Source organism: Sminthopsis crassicaudata, chromosome 2 (genome assembly GCF_048593235.1).
Source record: "Sminthopsis crassicaudata isolate SCR6 chromosome 2, ASM4859323v1, whole genome shotgun sequence".
Lineage (NCBI taxonomy): Eukaryota > Metazoa > Chordata > Mammalia > Dasyuromorphia > Dasyuridae > Sminthopsis > Sminthopsis crassicaudata.
This window is the reverse complement of record NC_133618.1, coordinates 47,526,671-47,548,288: the sequence shown is the minus strand read 5'-3', so window position 1 is coordinate 47,548,288 and position 21,618 is coordinate 47,526,671. Positions and strand designations below refer to the sequence as shown.

Genomic DNA, 21,618 nt, shown 5'->3' with positions numbered 1-21,618 from the left:
TTCATTACTGATCTATTGGAACTGATTTGGTTCATCTCATTGTTGAAAATGGCCATGTCCATCAGAATTGATCATCATACAATATTGTTGTTGAGTAAACAATGATCTCCTGGTCCTGCTCATTTCACTTAGCATCAGTTCATATAAGTCTCTCCAGGCCTTTCTGAAATCATTCCTCTGGTCATTTCTTACAGAACAATAATATTCCATAACATCCATATACCATAATTTACCCAACCATTCTCCAATTGATGGGCATTCACAGAGTTTCCAGTTTCTGGCCACTACAAAGAGGGCTGCCACAAACATTCTTGCACATACAGGTCCCTTTCCTTTCTTTAAGATCTCTTTGGGAGATAAGCCCAGTAGTAACACTGCTGGGTCAAAGGGTATGCACAGTTTGATACTCTCCACTCGTTTTTCACTCATTCCCCTCAACTCATTCTTGCCACTTTTAGGTTTTCCTCCTACCATCATCAATCTCCTCCTTTGAGATTCACCCAGTTTACATCACCCAAATCCTGGTAGTTGTTATTGATCTCCAAGACAGTCTTCCTTTTCTTCAATGAGTCCAGTACCTTACTCTTTTTACCTCCCTACCTCCTGCTCTCATACTAGGAGAAATGAACATATATATTGATTTAAATACCCTAATCTAAGTTTTTCAACATATTCATTTCCCATGATTTCTATTCCGCCTCTGCCACACACAAAGGTGATCAACTATTGATGGTTCACAAATGCCCCACTTCCACGTTCATAAACTCTGACATTCCCTTGGCTGATCATAGTTATTCCAATTCTCTGCCTTACCTCAAACCCTGTTCTTCAGCTCCACTGTGACCTCCGTTTCCTTGACCTTTCAGTTCTTTCTCAAGCCATAACCCCCTGCACTAACTACACTCCCTTCTCTTTCCCATTTTGACTCCTTGATGAACCAGTTCAACACTAAACTGACTTCTCTTGAGTCCTCTGACACATCATATACAGTACTGCCAATCTTGGCTTGGATCATTTACTGCCTTTGCTCCTATACATGAGCCACAGAATGGAGCTGGAAACACTCATGAAATCATGCTGAGTCCCCGATAGATTTATATTATACAACCTCACCTGCACCCTCACTATTGGCAGGGCAATCCTTTTCTACAAACAAATTTTCTATTCACCACAAGTCTTTTTATCCTTCCTTAAATCTCTCATGATTCTCCCTTTGTTCACCCTTTCAGTTGGGAGCCTTACCTCATATTTCACTGAAAAAATTGGGGCCATTTGCTGATGATCCCCCTTCTGTCTTCTTCCTCATCTCACATTACCTAGATACCTTTTGCCAGTATCTTCTTCACCCCGTCTCAATAAAGAAACAGTCCTTCTCCTTGCCAAGGCAAATGCTTCTATACATACGAGAGATCCCATTCCATCCTGTCTTTTCTAGCAGATTGCCTCACCCTAACTAATCACTCTCAATACTGACCTCAAATTTCTTGATGTCTCCTGGTTGCTTCCTTGCTGTCTATAAATGAATCCATGTCTTTTCCCACCTAAAAACAAAACAAAAAAAAACCTCCTGAATTTGGTCATTCCATACCCACCAGCTGTCCCATATTTTTCTATTTTGTTTCTCAACCCAGAAAGGCTGTCTACAATAGTTACCACCATTTTCTTTCCTCTCAGCCTCTCAACTCTTTGCAGTCTGACTCTTGACCTTATCATTCAACTGCAACTCCTCTCTGCTTGTCAGCAGACAAGCTTTCTGCTCCCTTTACAGAGAGCATTCCCTAACATTACCTCTGACCTCTTAATTACCCAATCTAATGGCTTTTCTTCAATCTGCATCCTTCCCCACATCTCTACAGCTGTTGTCAATCACCTTCTTCTTCTTGATACTTTTCATCTATCTATTTTGTGACCTTGTTCCCTCCTGGTTCTCCTCCTACCATCTGATCATTCCTTCTCAGCCTTCTTTGCTGGATCTTGATTCAGGTCTTACCCACTAACTGGATGTTAGTTAGATCTTTATTTTGGGACTTCTCTTCTCCTTCTACAGTATTTCCCTTGGTTATTTCATCAGGTCCGATGGCTTCATTTATTTTCAGATCTAATTATCCAACCCTAACCTCTCTCTTAACCTCCAATTTCATATCACTAAATGCTTATTTAACATTTCAAATTAGATGTGTCATAAACATCTTAAACTCAGCATGTCCAAAACTAAACTCATTATCTTTCCCCTCAAACCCTCCTCCTTTCTAAACTTCCCTATTACGTGAAGGGCAATGCCATCCTTGAAAGCTTCTATGGTGGATAGAATCTACAATCTAGGTATATCATTCTCAACTCCTCCCCTCTCCTTCTCCCTCTCCCCTCTCCCTCTCCTCTTTCCCTCTTTCCCTCTCTCCCTCTCCCTCTCCCCTCTCCCTTCTCCCCTTCCTCTACCTCTCCCTCTGCCTCTGCCTCTCCCTCTCCCTCTCCCTCTCCCTCTCCCTTTTCCTCTCTCTCTCCCTCTCCCCTCTCTCTTTCCCTCTCCCCACTAATCTGTTGCCAAGTCCTATGGATTTTACCTCCATAACTACAATAGCCTTGTAATTGATTACCCCCACTTCAAGTCTCTCCTCACTCTAATCCATCCTCCCCTCAGCTGTCAAAATGATCTTCCTAAAGTGTAGGTCTAACCACATCACCCCCTTTTCAGTAAACTTCTGTGGCTCCCTATTATCTCCAGGTTCAATTAAAAATTATCTCTCTCGGGGCAGCTAGGTGGTGCAGTGGTTAGAGCCTCAGGGGGGGGGGGATTCTCTCTCTCTCTCTCTCTCTCTCTCTCTCTCTCTCTCTCTCATCTCTCTCTCTCTCTCTCTCTCTCTCTCTGTCTCTGTCTCTCTCTCTCTCTCTCTCTCCTCTCTCTCTCTCTCTCTCTCCTCTCTCTCTCTCTCTCTCTCTCTCTCTCTCTCTCTCTCTCTCTCTCTCTCTTTTGGCATTTGAAGCCTTTTTTAACCTGGTCCATATATATGCCTTACACATTCCTACTACTCTGATAATTAGTGACACTGGTCTCTTTGATGCTCCTCACACAAGACACTGTCTGCAGACCGTGGACATTTTCTCTGGTTTGTGTCCTATGCCTAGAATGCTCTCCCTCCTCCTGTGCGCTAAAAAAAAAAAAACCCTAAAACAAACAAAAACTAAAAAAACAAATAAACAAAAACCAAAAAAAACAAAAACCCACATCTACAGGAACCTTTCCTAATCTTCCCTTAATGCTAGAACCTTTCCCCTATCAACTATGTGCGATTCCTCTCCTATATGTACAGTTTTTCTCTTTTACCTTTTTTTTTTTTTTTTTTTTTTTTGGTATCCCCAGCACTTAACCCAGTGTTTGGAACATAATAGGTGCTTAATAAGTGTTTATAGACATATGTGTTGTGTGATTTCTGATGATGGTAGGCATGGAGGAAGGAGTGATGTGGCCAAAAATGTGATTTTTCAATTTATTGGTGTGTTAAATGGACCTCCCATCTGACCGCTGGAAAGGATGCTAAGTGTCTGGGAGGAAATGAGAGCTCTGAATCTCTCTCCAGCAGGGTGTTTACTTAATGATGGCTATTTCACCAGGCTCAGTTTATGTTTAACTATCTAGCTAATGGCTTTAGCACCTCCCCCCCCCCCCAGAGGATGGAGGCAGGTTAGAAATAAGCAGAGAATAAGGAGCAGGGTCCTACTCCTGGGGAAAGCCTACTTGGGAGCATGGGGCTACTTTGCATTTATTTAACATCTTTCTCTGGCTCATAAAACTTCCCCCAGGTGGGGATGGGAAGCACACAAGTTTTCTGCTTCCTTTACATTCTGTGCTCAGACACCCTGCACAAACTTCATGCATTTAATGAGACTTCCTGCAAGCATCCAATTTTATCCCCTCCCCAGAAACAAGGATTTGTGGTCCTTTCTCCTAGGGGGCAGCTCAGAAGCTCAGAGCTGGATTTGGAGGAGACCCTGAAGGTCACCTAATTCAACTAGTGGCTTTCTAGGGATCCCCTCTATAATCCTCCCTCATACTGGCAAACATTTAGTTATCTAACAAGTGTTTAAATAGAAGCTTCAATGTGTTAAGTCTCCATTTACTTAACAAGTATTTATTAAATGCTGACTGTGTGCCAGGCACTAGGTATACAAAGAAAGGCAAGAATACAAATCTTGTTTTAAAGGGGTTCACATTCTAAGGGAAGAGACAAATTGTATAGATGTGTTTTTCTATTTGTGCAAATATGAATTATATACAGACTAGCTGAAAGTGAGCTGGAAAAGGAAAGCATTAGCAGTTCAGGGGCATCTGGAAAGGCCTCAGGGAGAAATTGAGATCTGATTAAAAGTGCATTGTGCTGTAAATTTCTTCATTAGATTGTAAACTCCTTGAGGACAAGGGCTAGCTTTTTCCCAGGTCTGTCTCCCACACTTTCTTAGACCAATGCCGGACACAGTAGGTTCTTAAATGTTTATTGTTTGATCGGCTTGAGTCAAATGAAAGCAAGGAAACTAAGGTCCCTATCACCTTTCCAACTCCAGGCAGTCGTTCTGCTCTCATTTATTAAGCACCTACTAGACAAGCAGCCAGGTGGCCCAAAGCATAGAGTGTCCTGCCTGGGGTCAGGAAAACTCATCTTCCACTCTCAGACACTTAACTAGTTGTGTGACTTCTGATCCAGTCACTTACCCATATTTGCTTCGATTTTCTTATCTGTAAAATGAGCTGGAGAAGGAAATCCCTCCAGTATCTTTGCCAAGAAAACTCCAAATGGGGTTAAAAGCAGTCAGACACGACTCAGCAACAACAAAATGTGGTAGGCACTGGGGATACAAAGAAACTCAAAGTAATCCCTTTTCTCCAGGAGCTCACAGTCTAAGGAGGAAGACGATTTATGACCAACCATGTACAAACAAGTTGTATAACATAAATTGGGGGTAATCTCAAAGTAAAACACTGAGATTAAGGAGCACTAAAGGCTTTTTGCAGAAGGAGGGAATTTAGGTGGGATTAGAAGGAAATGAGGAAAATAAACATTTCTATAAGGTCTTAAGGTTGGCAAAATATCTTATATAGATTATCTCATTCAGAGTAGGTGCTATTATTATCCCCGTTTTACTGCGGAGGAAATTGAAGGGACTTATCTAGGGTCTCAGTCAGTAAGAATATTAGGGAGGATTAAAATGCTTTGACTCTCCAGTCCAGCATTCTGTATACTATTCCACCTCCATGCTGTTTAAATCTACAGCTGATCTATGCAATATTGGGCCAATCAGGATTCATTCCAGAGAGAGTACCAAGGATAATGCATGCTATCCTCCTCCTGACAAAGAGGTGGTGGATTTAGGGTGCACAGACATTGGAACATGAGCCATGAGGGAATTTGTCTTGCTTGGGCACACATATTTGTTTCTAAGGCTTTGTTTTTCTTTTTTTCTCTTAAATTGGAGGTGGAGGAGGAGGGGGGAAAATGCATGCTTGTTCAGTGAAAAATAAAATGGAAAAATAAAGGGTCAAATATACAGATAACCAAAAAACTTAATGTCAGCCAGTACTTTAAAACTCTTCCCCAGAGAGCCATATAGATGAGGGGCTAGCTTTCCCCCTTATCTACCTCCTGATACTCCAGTATCTTTATGTACACACACACACACACACACACACACACACACACACACACACCATGAGCCCAAAATGTCTCCAGGAAGAGTCAGACTGAAACAAATGAACAACAATGAGGGCATGGATCCTGCTATAGCTACCTCCAACTTACCACATAGTAAATGCTTGTTGAATGAATCTAATGAGAACTTCCCATTTTTAAAGATGAGGGGGTGGCAGGGAACAGGAGCAAAAGGCAACCTCCCCCTCCTTTTACCACTCCCTTCACTCATTTAGGAAAGGGAGTTTCCTACAATCCTGACCACTTCATTCTTAGTAGTTAAAGGATTTTTAGAACTGAAAGTGACTCTCTTATTATAAGAATGAGGAAACTGAAGCCCAGAAAAGTGATGTAACTTGTAAATCACATAGGTAGCAAATTTCTGAGTAAATATCAAATTCAACACTGGGAATCTAATTGATTAATTTTATTCTTTAAAATAAAACTTCTCTCTCTAACAGCAAATAAAATTAGGAGTTCTATAGCCATAATAAACTGAAAAAAGAAGATTGTAAGTGAAACTAGAAATCCCTTATTACATAGTTTGTTTTTCTTCTAAAGTATCTAATATAAATATGAATATAAAATCATAAATAATTCATAATCTAAATTCAATATATAACCTTTAAATCTGTGCTGCTCATCTGTGATTCTTTCTGGCCTTCTGTTTTCTCCTGTGCAGTTAAAAAAAAAAATGCTTCAATGACCCTCTTTTCTTTCTTTCTTTCTTTTGTTTTGCAATCCTGATTCCTTCTTTCCCCTTTCCCTTTCTCTACTGAAATAAAGAAATAAATAAAACCCTTGTAAACTAATATGCACAATCCACCAAAACAAATTCCCACACCGGTCATGTCTGAAAAAATATATATATACTATATATGTGCACATCTTAAGTCTATCACTTCTCTGGCAGGAGGGAGGCGATATGTTTCATCATGCTTTGGAAATCCTGATTGATCCAGATCAGTTCTTAAGACCCTCAAAGCGTTATAACTAGCTAGCTTGCTCTGATTCTGCTCTCTTCACTCTGAAACCTTCCCTTTCGCAATTTCTTATAATACCATCAAATTCCTTCTATTCATATGTCATAGCTTGTTCAGCCGTTCTCCAATCAAAAGAATACTGGTTTTGAAGCCAGAAGGCCTAGATTCTAATCCCTTCTCTGCTATTAATTTTTTTCCCACTTAATTATTTGGTTTTTTCCAATTACATGTAAAGATAGTTCTCAACATTCATTTTTGTAAGATTTTGAGTTCCAAATTGTTTTTCTCCCTCCCTCTTCCCCTCTTTCCAAGACAGCAAGCAATGTGATACAGGTTATACAGATACAAACAATCATTCCAAACATATGTCCATATTAGGTTGTGAAAAAAAAAAAAAAAATCAGAACCAAGGGGAAAAGCAAACAAAGAAAAGTGAGAAGAGCATGCTTTGCTCCCCATTCGGTCTCTGGAGCTGTCTCATCCCGTCTCTTGGACTTGTCTTGGATCACTATTGCTGAGAAGAGCCCAGTCTATCCGTGGATCATCACACAATCTTGCAGTTATTGGGTATCTCCTGCCCTGCTCGCTTCACTCCGCAGCGCCTTTCTCTCCCGTTAACTAGCAAACGTCCGCCTCCGTGAGCCTCAGTTTACACCAGTGTGGGGTGGAAGGGGTGAAACTCAGCGGCTTCTCCACGACTGGCGCGGGGTTAATCTGACCTCGCTTCGGGGCTGGGGAGCCAGGGACTTTCAGTTAGTGGGAGGGGATGTGTGGGCAGGGGGTTGAGGACAAGCGGGGGCTCCTCGGAGCCCAGAATGGCTGCGACGCCGAGGGACAGCCGGGAGCTCACGGCCCGCGAGGGATGAAGGGGTCCGCTCCGTCGCCCAGCCGGCTCTCCCATCCCAGACGTCTCTCCGGGTTTAGTAGTCGAGGCTGCGGGGGACCAGGGGAAAGGCCGAGCATCCCGCTCCAGTCCCGGAGGACCCAGGTGGCGGCCCCTGCCCGCAGCCCAACGCCGGTCCCCGCCCCCAGGCCAACCCGCAAGCTGGGGCCCCACCTGCGGGCCCCTCCAGTAAGGAGGGGCGGGGCCTCGCGGGGCTGGGCCAATCGCCGCGCGCCTGGGCGCTTACCTGGTTCCCTCCTTCTCCCCCAGCCCGGGCTGGTGCAGAGAGCTGGAGCGCGGCGGCGGGGCGCGCAGCCTGACTCCTCAGCGGGGAGCGGAGCCTGAGATCCGAGCCCTCGGGGTGACTGCGGAGCGCCCTCCACGCCTCTCACCATGAGGCTCCTCGCCCGAGGTTGCTTTCTCCCGGTCTTCCTCCAGGTAAAGAAAGCTGCTGCCCCTTGGCCCGACTTGGGGGGCTCGTCCCTCGTGGGCTGGAGGGCCTCCCCCTCGAGGCGCCCGGCTCCTTCGGAAGCGGTCTTAGGAGCGAGGCTGGGGTCCGGGGCTCCCCAGAACTCCGGGAGGCTGAGGAAGGCCGGGGACCTCTGAGGGTGAGGGGGCAACCCAAAAGGGAGAGCGGAGGGGAGGAGCAGAGGCCGGGGGGCTATGGGAAGTCTATTTGGGGGGAGCCTGGCTCGGGCTCTAATTTCTGCCCTTCCCCCAAACAGTTTTGCGGACTTCTTTGCGCGGAGTCCGAGCCGTGCCGCGAGGTGTTCGGGGAGCCCGAGGTCACCTTCTCTGTTGGAAAAGCGGGTCTGGAGCCCGGCCAGGAGTTGGGGCAAGGTAAGACACCCCCCCCCCGCCTCGATCCACACCAGGACCGACACCCGGACTCCACCAGACGCAGTCTGAGGCTAGGGAGGGGAGAGGGGAGGCAGGGAGCGAGTGGGACCTCCTTCCCACCTGGCACAGGTGCCCCAGGGATGGGGGGACGAGGGAAGAACGCTAGTGTTGACTCCTCTCTAGTCCGGGACAAAGCCGGGACTCCGCCCCTGGGAGGTGGCTGCTGTCAGCCCCTTCCTGCCCCCTCTGCTGCTCAGGCTGGGGGGAGGAAGGGGAGCGAGAGCCAGACCTTAGAGAAAGTAGGCTCTGGGCCCAGCTCTCCCCGCCCCCCACAGTGGGGACCCCGGAGCCACGGAGTGGGCTCTGACCCCGGGGCCCTGCCTTTCTCCCCCAACGAGGGGAACAGCTCGGGGCCGCCAGGCTGCTTCCTTTGCTCCGTGCCTCTACCAGCTTGCAAGGTCTGTGCCCTCTCTTCCCGACCCCCGTAAGCTCCCCACCCCACCCCCATCTCTGGGTAGGTCTTCCAGGCATTGGCGCTAGCCCAGCATAGCCTGGCGTGGGCCTGGGCTGAACCTCCCCGGGCTTTGATCGCAGGGAAAGGAAACGGTTTATCTTTGCTTCGCCCTCGGGGTCTGGCTCGGGCAGCTCTGCCCAACATTCCTTTCGCAGCCTCCAGGGGCGGGCGCAGACCCAAAGTGCAGGTGTGGGGATGAGCACAGCCAGGCTCCCCTACTAGGCTCCTAATTGCCACAAATGGGGGCCAGGGCTTTGTGAAATGTGCATTGTGTTTGAAACAGAAGAGGTCTGTTTCTGCTCTCTGCACCCCCTCCTTCCCCAGCAGCTGGAATGCACTTTTAACCCTTCTCTTGCTGGAGTGACTTCTCGCCCAAAACCATCCCTGGAAACTTTTGCAATAGGACACCTCTCTCCCGTCCGGCAGCGAGCAATTACTCACCCAGCAGACCCCTGGAGTCACTTTAGTTTGGTCATGTAATGTAAATAACAAAGGGTCTGGAAGGTTTCTGGGGAGGCTTTGCCGGTAAGAGAGGTTAATGTAAAGAACTGGAGATCAAAGAACACTTTTGATCTCCCAATAATCACTGGTCACCCTTCCTTTGCACAAAGTTAGAATTGGGAGATGGAAGAAAATTGTGACCTAGGGGAGCTCATCTCTGATCCTGAGAGAGTCAGTGAGAAGTGTGAAGTCTTCAGATCACCCGAGAATTGAGGTTGTTCTTGCTTCTGATTTGGATTGATGGTGTCAGCTTCTTTGGGATCTAGTTAAATTTGTATTCATAGATTTAGAGCTGAAAGGGACCTTGGGAGCCGGCTCTAAACCAACTGCCTTATTTGACAGAGAAAGAAACCTTTAAGCTGGTGACTTGACCAAGATCATAGGGTTAGTAAGTGGCACAGTTGGTATTTCAACCCAGCTCGACTGATTCCAGAGCTAGAGATCTTGTTATTACACCACATCACCTTCCTGTCTCTCCCTTCCTGCACCTTGTTCCAGAGAAGCAACTTGCATAGGATTTTTCTAAGTTCCAAAAAACTGGAGGAAGCTTGACTTCCGAAACTAGCGCCTGCAGCTCCTTCATTTTAACAATAATACACAATTCTGAAGGTTTGACAACTGCTTCTCCCATAACAATGCTGAGTTTGGTTGAGGCCGTGGTGGCAGGCTGTGGTTCCATTTTACAGAAGAGCAAATTGAGGTCCAGATCACTCAAGGTCACACAGTAGCAAAGCAGCTAAAATATGACTGGATTTCGTGGGTGCCCTATGTAGGGAGAGATCAGAATGAATATATCCTTTGTCTTCTAAAGATCCAACTGCAAGCCTTTTGAGTCTTTGCAAAGGCTTTCTCTAAATAACTTAGCAGATTGTCAGAACAATTAACACCCTTGCTAGAAAAGTTCCCTAAACCTCCGCTGTGGGGTCCAGAGGAAAAGCATTAAGAGGCCATGCCTCATAAACTTTGAATTCTTGAGTGCAGGCTTATTACTGGCTGGCTAACAAACTGTAACCACGCCAACCTGTAAAATGTTAACTTGGGCAACGTCCCAAATCAAATTCCGGCTCCCCATGGAAGCTTTATTGCTCACCAGTCTAAGGCTTTGCCAAATCCCTGTTCCGAACTGCAGATTGGGTCCTTTCTGTGTGTGTGTGTGTGTGTGTGTGTGTGTGTGTGTGTGTGTGTCCATAGAAGTGCCCAGGAGTATGCTGGAATCTCTTAATGGAATCTCCTGATAGAAGCCCATGCTTTATCTCCCTCCTTATCTTCAGGAAGGCTTTGGAAGACTTGTCACCTCCTCAAACAGAGTTTGAGGCTACTCTAGGAGGACAAAGAGAAAGACAGAGGGGAATTTAGGTGTACATTTCACACTTGGTTTATAGAGGGAGGGAGAGGTTTGTACTGGTGACAGCTTCCCGATCACATCAGGCATTTTATACCTTTTGAGGAAATACAGTATTTTAATTGTCTGGTTTATGGCGGTGAAATGAGTACCAGCTGCCAGGAAAACAGCTTTATTATAAAACAAAGACTTGTCCAGCCAGTGAGCTGAATTCACTTCTCTTTATCCTTAACTTCTCCTAAATCCCCCTGCTGGGATTCTGAAGGAATCCTAGGAACAGCTTTGCCCCAACCTAATCTAACCTGAAAATGCATCATATGCTAGCCTTTTTGAGAAGGAAAGAACAACTACTCAGGATGATTGTGAAGAAAGAAGCTGCTTATTTGGTTAATTGAATAGGATTCTAAGTGTTTTTTTTTTTTTTTTTCATCAGAGCCCTTAGTCCTATATTAGGAACATAAACCAAAGATCTCTACATCTGTTTCTTAGTAGCTAGATCTTTGGGATTTGCTTGAGGCAAAGTAGGACCATCTCCAGTCATCCAGATCATGACACTAGATCCAGATGGCTCCAAAGGGGAAAGTGAGACTTTGTCTGCCCAGCCTGCCTCAATTAAGTCCAATTTACTTGCATGTCCTGGCTCACCTCCTCTTGAAGTTGTCCTCTTGGAGAATGAACAATGCTGTTAAATAACTTATTCCACGATCACACAGCTAGGAACAGGTCTTCCTGGGAGTCAAGTGTGCTACTCTGTTCATTAGACTACAATGCCTCTCTACCAGCCACAAAGTGGATATTTGATAGAGATCTTTGATCAATTTGTCCAAACTCTCTATTTCATAAAGAAAGGCAAATGAAGCCCTAGAGGAATGACTTTCTCAAATGTGCAGGCCTCTGGTCCTCTCAATTCTATGCCCATGTTCTTTTTACTCCCCTTATGTTGCCAACTTGTTAATCACCCACACTTGAATCCACTGTTAGGACAGCCTATTCCTAGTTGAAAGTGATCATGAAAGCACACAGAAAGCACTCAAAAGCTCACCTGTTACCCTTCTAGCTATGAGTTAGAATAAATTCTTTGGTTCTTGGTAGCCTGGAGGCTACACATGCCACCTTTGTTCCACAAATTGAGCTAAAAGCTTTCTGGAGTATAATAATACCTTGCATTCGGATGATGTTTCTTATTTTCCAAAGCCCTTTGACTGCTCTGATCCTGTTTTTTAATTTCTCCAACTTCACTCCCCCAAAATTCTTCTTCTCTTTGGTGGGAACCCCCCAAAAAAAGCCCAAAGCTAGGACATAGAAAGTAGAATTCAAAAAGCTTGGACTAGGTGCTAGCTAAAATCTTGTGCTGCAAGTCTTATGCTCCTGTGTAAGGAGTAAAGAGAACTTTCTCCCACTGACCTCCTGACAGAGCCCTGAACTTTTTAAATTAAAAGATTCTTTCCTTTGGCATTAAGTTTTGTTTTGCTAAAGCAGCAATTCTCAAACTTTGAGATCTCAACACCCCTTTACACTCTTAAAAATTACTGAGGACCCCAAAGAGCTTTTGTTTATGAGGGTTAGATCACTATTTATTAGAAAATAAAAGATAATTTTAGTTCTTTTTTTCCAATTACATGTAAAAATATTTTTCAGCATTCACTTTTGTAAGATTTTGAGTTCCAAATTTTTCACCTTCCCTCCTTTATCTCCCCCTCTCCCCAAGACAGTAAACAATCTGATATAGGCTATACATGTACATCATTTTAAACATATTTCCATATTAGTTATGTTGTGAAGGAAAAATCAGGACAAAAGGGAAAAACATGAAAGAGAAAAAACAAACAAAAAAAAGTAAAAATAGTATGCTTCAATCCGAATTCAGTCTCTATAATTCTCTCTCTGGATGCTGATGACATTTTCTATCCCAAGTCCATTGGAATTGTCTTCGATCACTCTATTGCTGAGAAGAATTAAGTCTATGATAGCTGATCGTCATACAGTCTTGCTGTTATCGAGTACAATGGTTCTGCTCATTTCACTCAGTATCAGCTCGTGTAAAGCTAAAAGAAAATGTTTTTAAAAGTCTATTAATTATTTAAAAATCACAATAATGAACTATTATATGTTAACATAACAATATTTTAAATAAAAATAACAATTTTCCACTTAAAATTAAGTGAAAAGAATGGTATAATTTTAGATATTTTTACAAATCTTTCTGATGTCTGGCTTAGTAGGAGGGATAACTGGATTTTCACATTTGCTTCTATATTAAATTTGAGTTTTTAAATGTAGTTTTGATTGAAGTATATGAAGAAAATCTGGCTTCACAGATATATGGTTGGAAAAGAGAGGGGTATTTTAGTTGACAAATAAGGTCTTAACATTATTATTGCTATTATTATTATTATTATTATTATGAAATTCATTTTGATCTTACCCTTCCAAGGGTCTTGGCAGACCACATTTTTAAGAATAGAACAACAGAAGTAAAATGGACAACCTACTATGAATGAATTTGTCTCTTTCTAAGGGTAGACTCTGGGAAGGGGAAGAGAGAGTCCCTGGATGCAGATGCTTGTGCTGCAATGGAAGAAAGCAGGCTTGGGAGGATGGCATATATGTGTGTGTATGTTTGTATGTGTGTGTGTATATATATATATATTAACAAGAGAGTCTCTAGAAATACTTCTCTCTTCTTAAATATGTAATTCTCACTGACCCAGATCAGGAATAATAAAACTCTTCCTAAATAGAAGAGGGGGCTGGAAATTTTAGATTCCACTTGTCAGAATGAGGGCTAGGATCAGGGTCCAAGTAAAACCACTTATTCCTAGAGTTTACGATAAACTAATGAATTGTCCTTCCTACACTACTGTCGAGTTACTGAGATGTGGTTGGTGAAATTAAGAACACTGACCTAGAGGAAAGTACTTTTCTCCACGCCAATGCAATGTCCCCACTTAGATGGTGAGAGCAGTGAATTCTGGTACACTGTTAAGGTAGATTTTAGAGTGACCTGTGCTATGTATTGGAGTCCTTGAAACAAGCCAGAAGGAGGAAAGCTGATATGAATTGATTAGTACTCTGATTGAGTAAATGTCTTTTGATAGACTCAAAATATTATTTCACCAAGACAGAGGGTAACTCTAGGGAAATTTTTCATAATGACAGTTTAAAAAAAAAAAAAGGCCTTTTATCGATGATGCTGAATCGTGGCTCCTGCCCCAGCTGGCCCGCCAGCTGCAGGTTAGTGCATTATCATTGAACAAGACTGTATTTGGCCAGAAGCCTCCAGTCCTAAGAAGAGGAAGGGAGCTTCCAAGTGGTTCTTCCAAAGCCCCTCTGGAATATGAAGTCTGCCTTCCAATGCTGGATGGCTTCGAGATGCAACTGCTGCCCAGTTTGAATTTTTTCCTAACACGAGAGTAACTCTGAGCCCCATAAATCTGCTGGGTAGAAAGCCACACCTTAGAAAGCATTGTTCTGTAGACTTGCCTTAGAAAAGGCACGCTTTTCAGCAGCAGCACTGCTGTTGATTGCTCTAAACTCCTTCCTGTCTCATCATGAGATTGGTGCCTCTGGGAATAGGTCTCAAACCACTGGTCTCCCTTCCCGCTCCATTGCAGGGTTTCCTGTTTCTAAGCTACAGAGTCCTGGGTGTCCTTCATTTCCCATTGGGAAAGAAAGGAAGGAGTTTCTCCGGAACTCCTGAAGCTGGAAGCTTAGTAGGAACCTATGTAAAAGAACCCCTGTGGTATTGTGGAATTAGAACGTTGGTTGGCCCCTATGGAAGAGGGTCCTTGGATTCGGATTGTATCTTTATAATGGAAAGGGTAGATTCTGGGACTCCCAAATCCCAATTCTACTTAATTTATTATTTATTTACAAAATTTTATTATTCTTTTGTTAAATAACATTTTTCCAATTACATGCAAATACATTTTTAAACAATTTTTTTAAATTTTGAATTCAAAGATTTATTATTCTTGATTAAGGTCAAGGAGACCTGGCTTTAGATCCCCTTATTGGACATTTTACTAGCTATGTGACCATAGGCAAGTTGATTGCCCTGTCAGAATCTTAAACAGAGGTAATGATGCCTTTCAACTATTTACCTTCCAGGGTGGTTCTGAGGTTCATATAAGAAACTGTAGCTAAAGTATTTTGCAAACTGTAAAAAATAATAATAATAATAATATTGGTTATTATCATAAGAGGTAGATAGGAAGATTGGAGGCTAGGAAAGTGCTGTTTATTCCATTTCAGAGTATTTGGTACTGAGGACAAATTGTCTCCATTCAGAGAGCTGCGGTCTGAATAGCAAAGGATGAATTTTTAATGTTTTTTTTTCTATGTACCTCCTGGCCTAGGGCCATGTGCTAAGAAGTAGTTTCAGGGTTTCTGTCCTCAGTCTGGCTGTGTATATTTATTTTTTTCCCAATTCTACAAAACATTCTCGTACCCTACCCCCATCTTCCCAAGGGTGTGCTCAGACCCCTATTTCCTCTGAAGGTGTCACCTTGTCTTTAGGAGAACTAATCCATTACTTCCAACTGGTGACTAGACTCGAAGAGCTCCTGGGACTTTCCCTAAAGAAGAAAAGTAATTCTCTTTTTCAAGTGTTCTTGGATATTTCTTTTCAGGGGAAAAACAATTTCTAAATGAGTTGTTATCTGGGGGGGAAAAAAGGGAGTTTTGCTAGTGTTTCTGGGAAGGTCACTGTTCTATCAACCATAACAACTGGAAGAAAAGATCTAATTCAAGGTTCAATGTCCATTGTTCCTTAATGTCCAAATTGAGAGTCAGAGGCGAAGGGAAGGGGAGACTGACATAGCTTTTCCTGGCCTTGGCCATTGAAGATGGGCCAGACAGCCTGGGTCAGAGTAAAGGACACTTTGCTGGATCGAAGAGACTTGGCTTCTAGGCTAAAATCTGTCGTTAACCCAGCTTGGTGACCTGGGAAAACATTCATTTCCCTGCCCTTCATTTTCCTTTTTTTGTGAAACAAAGGGTTAGATTGGATCAGAGGGTTTTAAACTTAGGGTCTGTGAATTAAAGAGAGACAGAGAGAGAGAGAGAGAGAGAGAGAGAGAGAGAGAGAGAGAGAGAGAGAGAGAGAGAGAGAGAGAGAGAGACAGAGAGAGAGACAGAGAGACAGAGACAGAGAGAGAGACAGAGAGAGAGACAGAGAGAGAGAGAGAGAGACAGAGACAGAGACAGAGACAGAGAGACAGAGAGACAGAGAGACAGAAACAGAGAGACAGAGAGAGACAGAGACAGAGACAGACAGAGAGAGACACAGAGAGAGAGACAGAGAGAAAGACAGACAGAGAAACAGAGAGAGAGACAGAGACAGAGACAGAGAAACAGAGAGAGAGACAGAGAGAGAGAGAGAGAGAGAGAGAGAGAGAGAGAGAGAGAGAGAGAGAGAGAAAGAGAGAGAGGAGAGAGAGAGAGAGAGAGAGAGAGAGAGAGAGAGAGAGAGAGAGAGAGAGAACTATTTCAATAAGACTGGTTTCCTTTGTATTCCTGTACATTGTATTTTGTGCATTTAAGCACATTAAGCATTTAAATCCCTGAGAAGGGGCTTTGCCATTCTCCCAAAGGGTTCTGTGACACACAAAGTTAAGAACAGGTCTCCCATTAAGATTCTCTAAGGAACATTTTTTAGGGTTAGAATTTAGATTTAAAATACAGGAATACCCTCTTTACTTTGGATTGTTCCTGGCTACTGGCAGGGAGAGCTTTGAAGTCGATAGCTTTGTGGTTTGGACAAGTGGAGAGATTAAACTGGTTCCCTGCAGTTATATGCTTTTCCCACACCATCTCTTAAGGTCTTTAATAGCACTAAACAGTCTTAATTGTCCTAGGCTAGCTTAGCTGGTGCTTTTTCTCTATACCCTCCCACTGATTTGTCCCTCGCTCCAGGCTAGTGTTTTCCTTCCTCTTCCCCCCTGATACTACTCTCCAAGTAGTGACAAAGGTTTTGGTACCCGTCCTGCATCCTCAGCTGCTTATGGTTCGAGGTGGAAGGGACCTGAGCTGCCACAGAGTCCATATTCTCTCATTTTACCAATGAGGAAACCAAAGCTATTGAGGTTAACTAACTATAAATTGTACATGTCAGGTGTGGAGACCTTCTAGGGGCCTTTGGAGAGTGGAAGGGGAGTTGGAAAAGAATAAAATCAAACTCTGTTATCCCTCTAAAACCAAGGCTGGGAAGGTGAGACTTCTGAAAGGTTGGAAATGGTTAACTTTTGACGTGTAATTCTAGCCCTCCTTGGCCCCCTGACTCCCATCATATCCCTTCCACTTAAAGCATGAAAGCCCCTGCATTCCAGTTTCTTGGGCCTGGGGATGGAGCTGGGGGGCCCTGCAGCCATTTTGTGCTTATCTTGGGAACCATCAGCTACAGGGATCAGATTGCTGGGGAGAACAGGTCAGCAGCTATTAACCTGGGGCTTACTATGGTACCTGGGGAGGAAGAGGGGGTAGGGTGAGAAGGGTAACTGGGCTATAACTTGACAACTATTTAAACTTGAATTTGTCATCCTTGCCAATATCTATCCCTCCTGAGTGGATTTGGAATGTAACCCCAAGGCTTCCTCCCACCTCTCCCTCCCCTCCACCCAAGGACACCGTGAGAGAGTTCTTGCTGACAGTGGAGGAGCAGAATTCTAGTGTGGGGGTGGGAGCCTGGGTAACGGAGAACGAGTCCAAGATCATTCTGTCATTAATTTCACTGATGGAACGGCCGTCAGACCTGGGGCGCAAGGCCTCTGATGGATTTGGAATCCAGCTAAGGATGCTTGGAGTTCTGTGGCCAACAAAAGGGGAACCAAATCCCTGTGCTCAGAATAAGAGTTAGATACAACTACACGGAGTCTAGTGGTTATTTCTATAAACTGCCATTTGTTTCTTGGGGTGTCTAGGTTTGAGGTCAGCTTTTTAACCAAGTCTGTTTCTAATTGTACCGTCCTGGGGAAATTAAGACCTGTCTCCTATGGGAAAAAAAAAAGTTTTAAACTAAGGAAGTGGTAAACTTGGTTATGATCATTTGGCCAAGGGCATTTTATTATTTTCTATGTTATATCATAATACATAACTAGTTTTATAACAGATCTTTTACATTATATATTTTTTCTTTTTTCTATTTATACATTAATAATGTGATTTTATGTTTGTTACATATTTATACTATTTTATACTTATATATTTATAATATGATTTAATTTTATCTATTTTATATATATTTACATTTAATATACATTATTTATATTTATTATATATTATTTATATTTAATATGTATTAAATTTTGTTTTATTTATATATTTCTAATATACTCTTGTCTGGTTTATATTTGAATCTTTATAGTATAATTTTGTTTTATGTTATATATTTATAATATAATTTTATACATGATAATATCAATTCACTGACTTGCACAATGGATCTTTTATAAGATTGTAGATTTAGGACTAGAAGGGACCTTAAAAGCCATCAAGTCCAATCCCCTCATTTTATAAACGAGGAAACTGAGGTAAACTGAATTTAAGTGACTTGCCCAGGGACCCCATTACTACTAAATAGGACTTGAACCCCGGTCCTCCTGACTTCAGGTCCAAAGCTTTGTAATAACAATATGTATAATGCTAAAGTAATAATATAGGTATAAGTGCTAATATCATAATTCATGTGTGTGATATTGATGTAATAATTTATGTATGCAATACCAATGTAATGCTGCCAGGGGCAGCTAGATGGCACAATAAATAAAACACCTGCCCTAGAGTCAGAAGGACCTGAGTTCAAATCCACCCTCAGATACTTACCACTTACTGAGTTGTCTGACCTTGAGCAAGTCACTTAAGCCCAATTGCCTCACCAAAATAATAATAATAATAATAATAAACATTTCCATAGCACTTAGAAGGTGCTTTATAATGATTATCTCATTTGATCCTAACAACAACTTCACTTTGATAACTTCAGGATATTACCTGTTCTTACAAGCACATGAAGTGACTTGCTCAGAATCATTAAGTGTCTGAGGTGGGATTTGAATTCAGGTCTTTCTGATTCTAGCTCCACTCTCTGGTGCAGGGGGAAGAATTTCGGATGAGCAGTGAGCAAAGACCTGTATGTGTTTTCTGGCTTCCACCACTTTCAAGATAGATGACCCCCTTAACAAAGTCCTTTGGCTCTTTAAATCTTAAGTTTACTCATCCATAAAATGGAGACGATAATTCTTGTATTTCCTACCTCACAGGGCTGTTAGTTATGAAGAAAGTGCTTGGTCAACCTTAAAATACTACAGCCAGTTCACAAGTACTTGTGCTAGGTCCTGAGCTAAGTACTAAGGGTACCAAGAAAGACCGAAAAAGAAAAAAAGAAAAAATAAATAAATCTGACTCCTTCCTTTAAGATGCTACTAGTGAAAGGAGGCAGGAAGAGGGCTACTAGTGGACAATGTACAAATAACTACAAACAGATATTAGCTAGCATCTACAAAAGGCTCACAGATTTGCAGGAAAAGATATATAGTTATCGATAATACAAACACAGGGTTATTTTAGAAGGAGAGGGCTGAGAAATGATTGGGAAAAGACCTCCTGAGAAATTGGAATTTGTTTTGAGTCTTGAAGGAAGCCAATGGTTGTACAGAGACCACGGTGGAGGCAGAGTCAGGGAGGACAAATCAGTCAGATTGTTGAAAGTGTGTGTAGAACTCTTTCTGGTATTGTTCACTGGCATTTTTTGTTTTCTTTCTCAGGTTATTTTTACCTTCTTTCTAAATTCGATTTTTCTTGTGTAGCAAGACAACTATACAAATATGTACACATATATTGTATTTAACATATACTTTAACATATTTAACATGTATTGGACTACCTGCCATCTAGGGGAAGAGGTGGGGGAAAGAGGGGAAAAGTTGGAACAGAAGTTTTTACAAGGGTTAATGTTGAAAAATTATCCATGCATATGTTTTGTATATAAAAAGCTATAATAAAAAAATATGTTGCTGATAAATAAAAATATAATAAAGAAAAAAAAAAGAAAAGAAAGTGTGTGTGGAAGTAAGTAAACAAAACACTGGAAAGGGAAGAAAGGGAAGGGTTAGGCTTGGGAAGAATATTAAATGCCAGAGGATTTGATCCAGAGAGTAACGGAAACTCTGGAGTTCAAGCTCTTTGTATCCCCAGTGCTTAGTACAGTGCCTGGCACACAGTAGGCGCTTTAAGGAGATAACCACTGTAAAATGCTTACCAGAATGCTTGGCATTTAGTAGGCACTTTGATGTAATTGATAATAATTGTAAAGTGCTTTAGCACAGTGCCTGGCCCACAGTAAACACTTCAAGGAGATAATCACTGTAAAGAGCTTAGAACTGTGGCTGGCACATAGTAGGCACTTTAATGAGAAAATGATTATACAAGGCTTAGCACATTGTAGAAACTTTAATGAGGTAATTATAACGTGCTTAGTACAGTGCCTGGCATATAGCAGGCATTTAAAGGAGATAATCAATCATTGTAAAGAGCTGAGAACAGTGGCACTTTAAGGAGATAATCATTATAAAGAGCTTTAGCACATGCTTGGCATGCAGTAGGTACTTTAAGAAGATAATCATTGTAAAGAGCTTAGAAGAGTGGCTGGCACACAATAGGCACTTTAAGGAGATAATCATTATAAGGAGCTTAGAAGAGTGGCTGGCACACAGTAGGCACTTTAAGGAGATAATAGTAGGTACTTTAAGAAGATAATCATTGTAAAGAGCTTAGAAGAGTGGCTGGCACACAGTAGGCATTTTAAGGAGATAATAGTAGGTACTTTAAGAAGATAATCATTGTAAAGAGCTTAGAAGAATGGCTGGCACACAGTAGGTACTTTAAGGAGATAAGAGCTTTAGCACAGTGCTTGTTATGTAGTAGGTCCTTTAAAAAGATAATTATAGCACAGAGCTTAGAACAGTGGCTGGCACATAGCAGACACTTTAATGAGAAAATAATTTTACAAGACTTAGCACAATCCTTGGCACATAGTAGGTGCTTTGATGGATTACTGTGAAGTGCTTCGCAGGGTGCCTGACACATAATAGACACTATATAAATGTTAACTATTATTGTGAGTAAATGTTTATTGAGTTGATTGACTAGCTATTGGGTAGGAATGACAAGGTCAGACCCGAGGTTTAGGAAAACTTAGAGAAATGTGAGCTCTTGTTATTGTTACTCTGATGTCAGAGACTGTGTCCTGAAGTGAACACTTGGAGAAATTTGTTTTTACTTCTCTGGTAACCCTCCCCAGCGCCCCATAATGTGAAACCAGAAGTATCTGGTATCTTTCTGCCACCCCCCACTCGCACTGTGACCACCCCCACCCCCCAGGGTATTGTCACCAACTCTCTTTGTAAGCCGGGAGATTCAGAAGAATAATTATAAGTCAGGGAAAGTGAATAGATTTGTGTCAGCCCTGGAAAATGATGGAGGGCTCTGGAACAAGCTTTATGCTTCTGACTTTGAGCCGCAATCTAGTGAGCTGGAGTTTCTGCAGCATATTTCCCCTACAGAGGTTTTTAGGGTCTTTCTTTGGGTTGTGTCCATTCCCATTACTCAGCCCACGCTCCTTAGCTCCTGACAAACTGGAGCCAGTACCCTTGCTCCTCCCAGTATGGGAAAAGGTCGCTTTGGTCTTTCTGAATTCTGCCGCCATTCTCTGAAGGGAATGCTTGAACCTCTGAGGTTTTGTTTGTGACAAAGACCCCTGGAGACATGCCCTGCCTTTCTGCAAGTACCCACAAGTGCCCCGTTCTGGGACCCCTCTCGTTTGCCCAAACCGGTCCAGTCAGCAAAAAAAAACCATACTTGTAGACCAGCGGGCCTGGGGC

General features: G+C 42.6%; 1 protein-coding gene across 1 annotated transcript in view; it reads left to right on the top strand.

The window, feature by feature from the left end:
* The first annotated feature begins 7,817 nt into the window (after nt 1-7,817).
* CDH3 (cadherin 3) overlaps nt 7,818-21,618 on the top strand; it is a 49,049-nt gene continuing 35,248 nt past the window's right edge. Inside the window, 2 exon segments of the mRNA XM_074286129.1 lie at nt 7,818-7,982; nt 8,270-8,384. Coding sequence (XP_074142230.1) covers nt 7,938-7,982; nt 8,270-8,384 — 160 coding nt within the window. The 5' untranslated portion in view covers nt 7,818-7,937.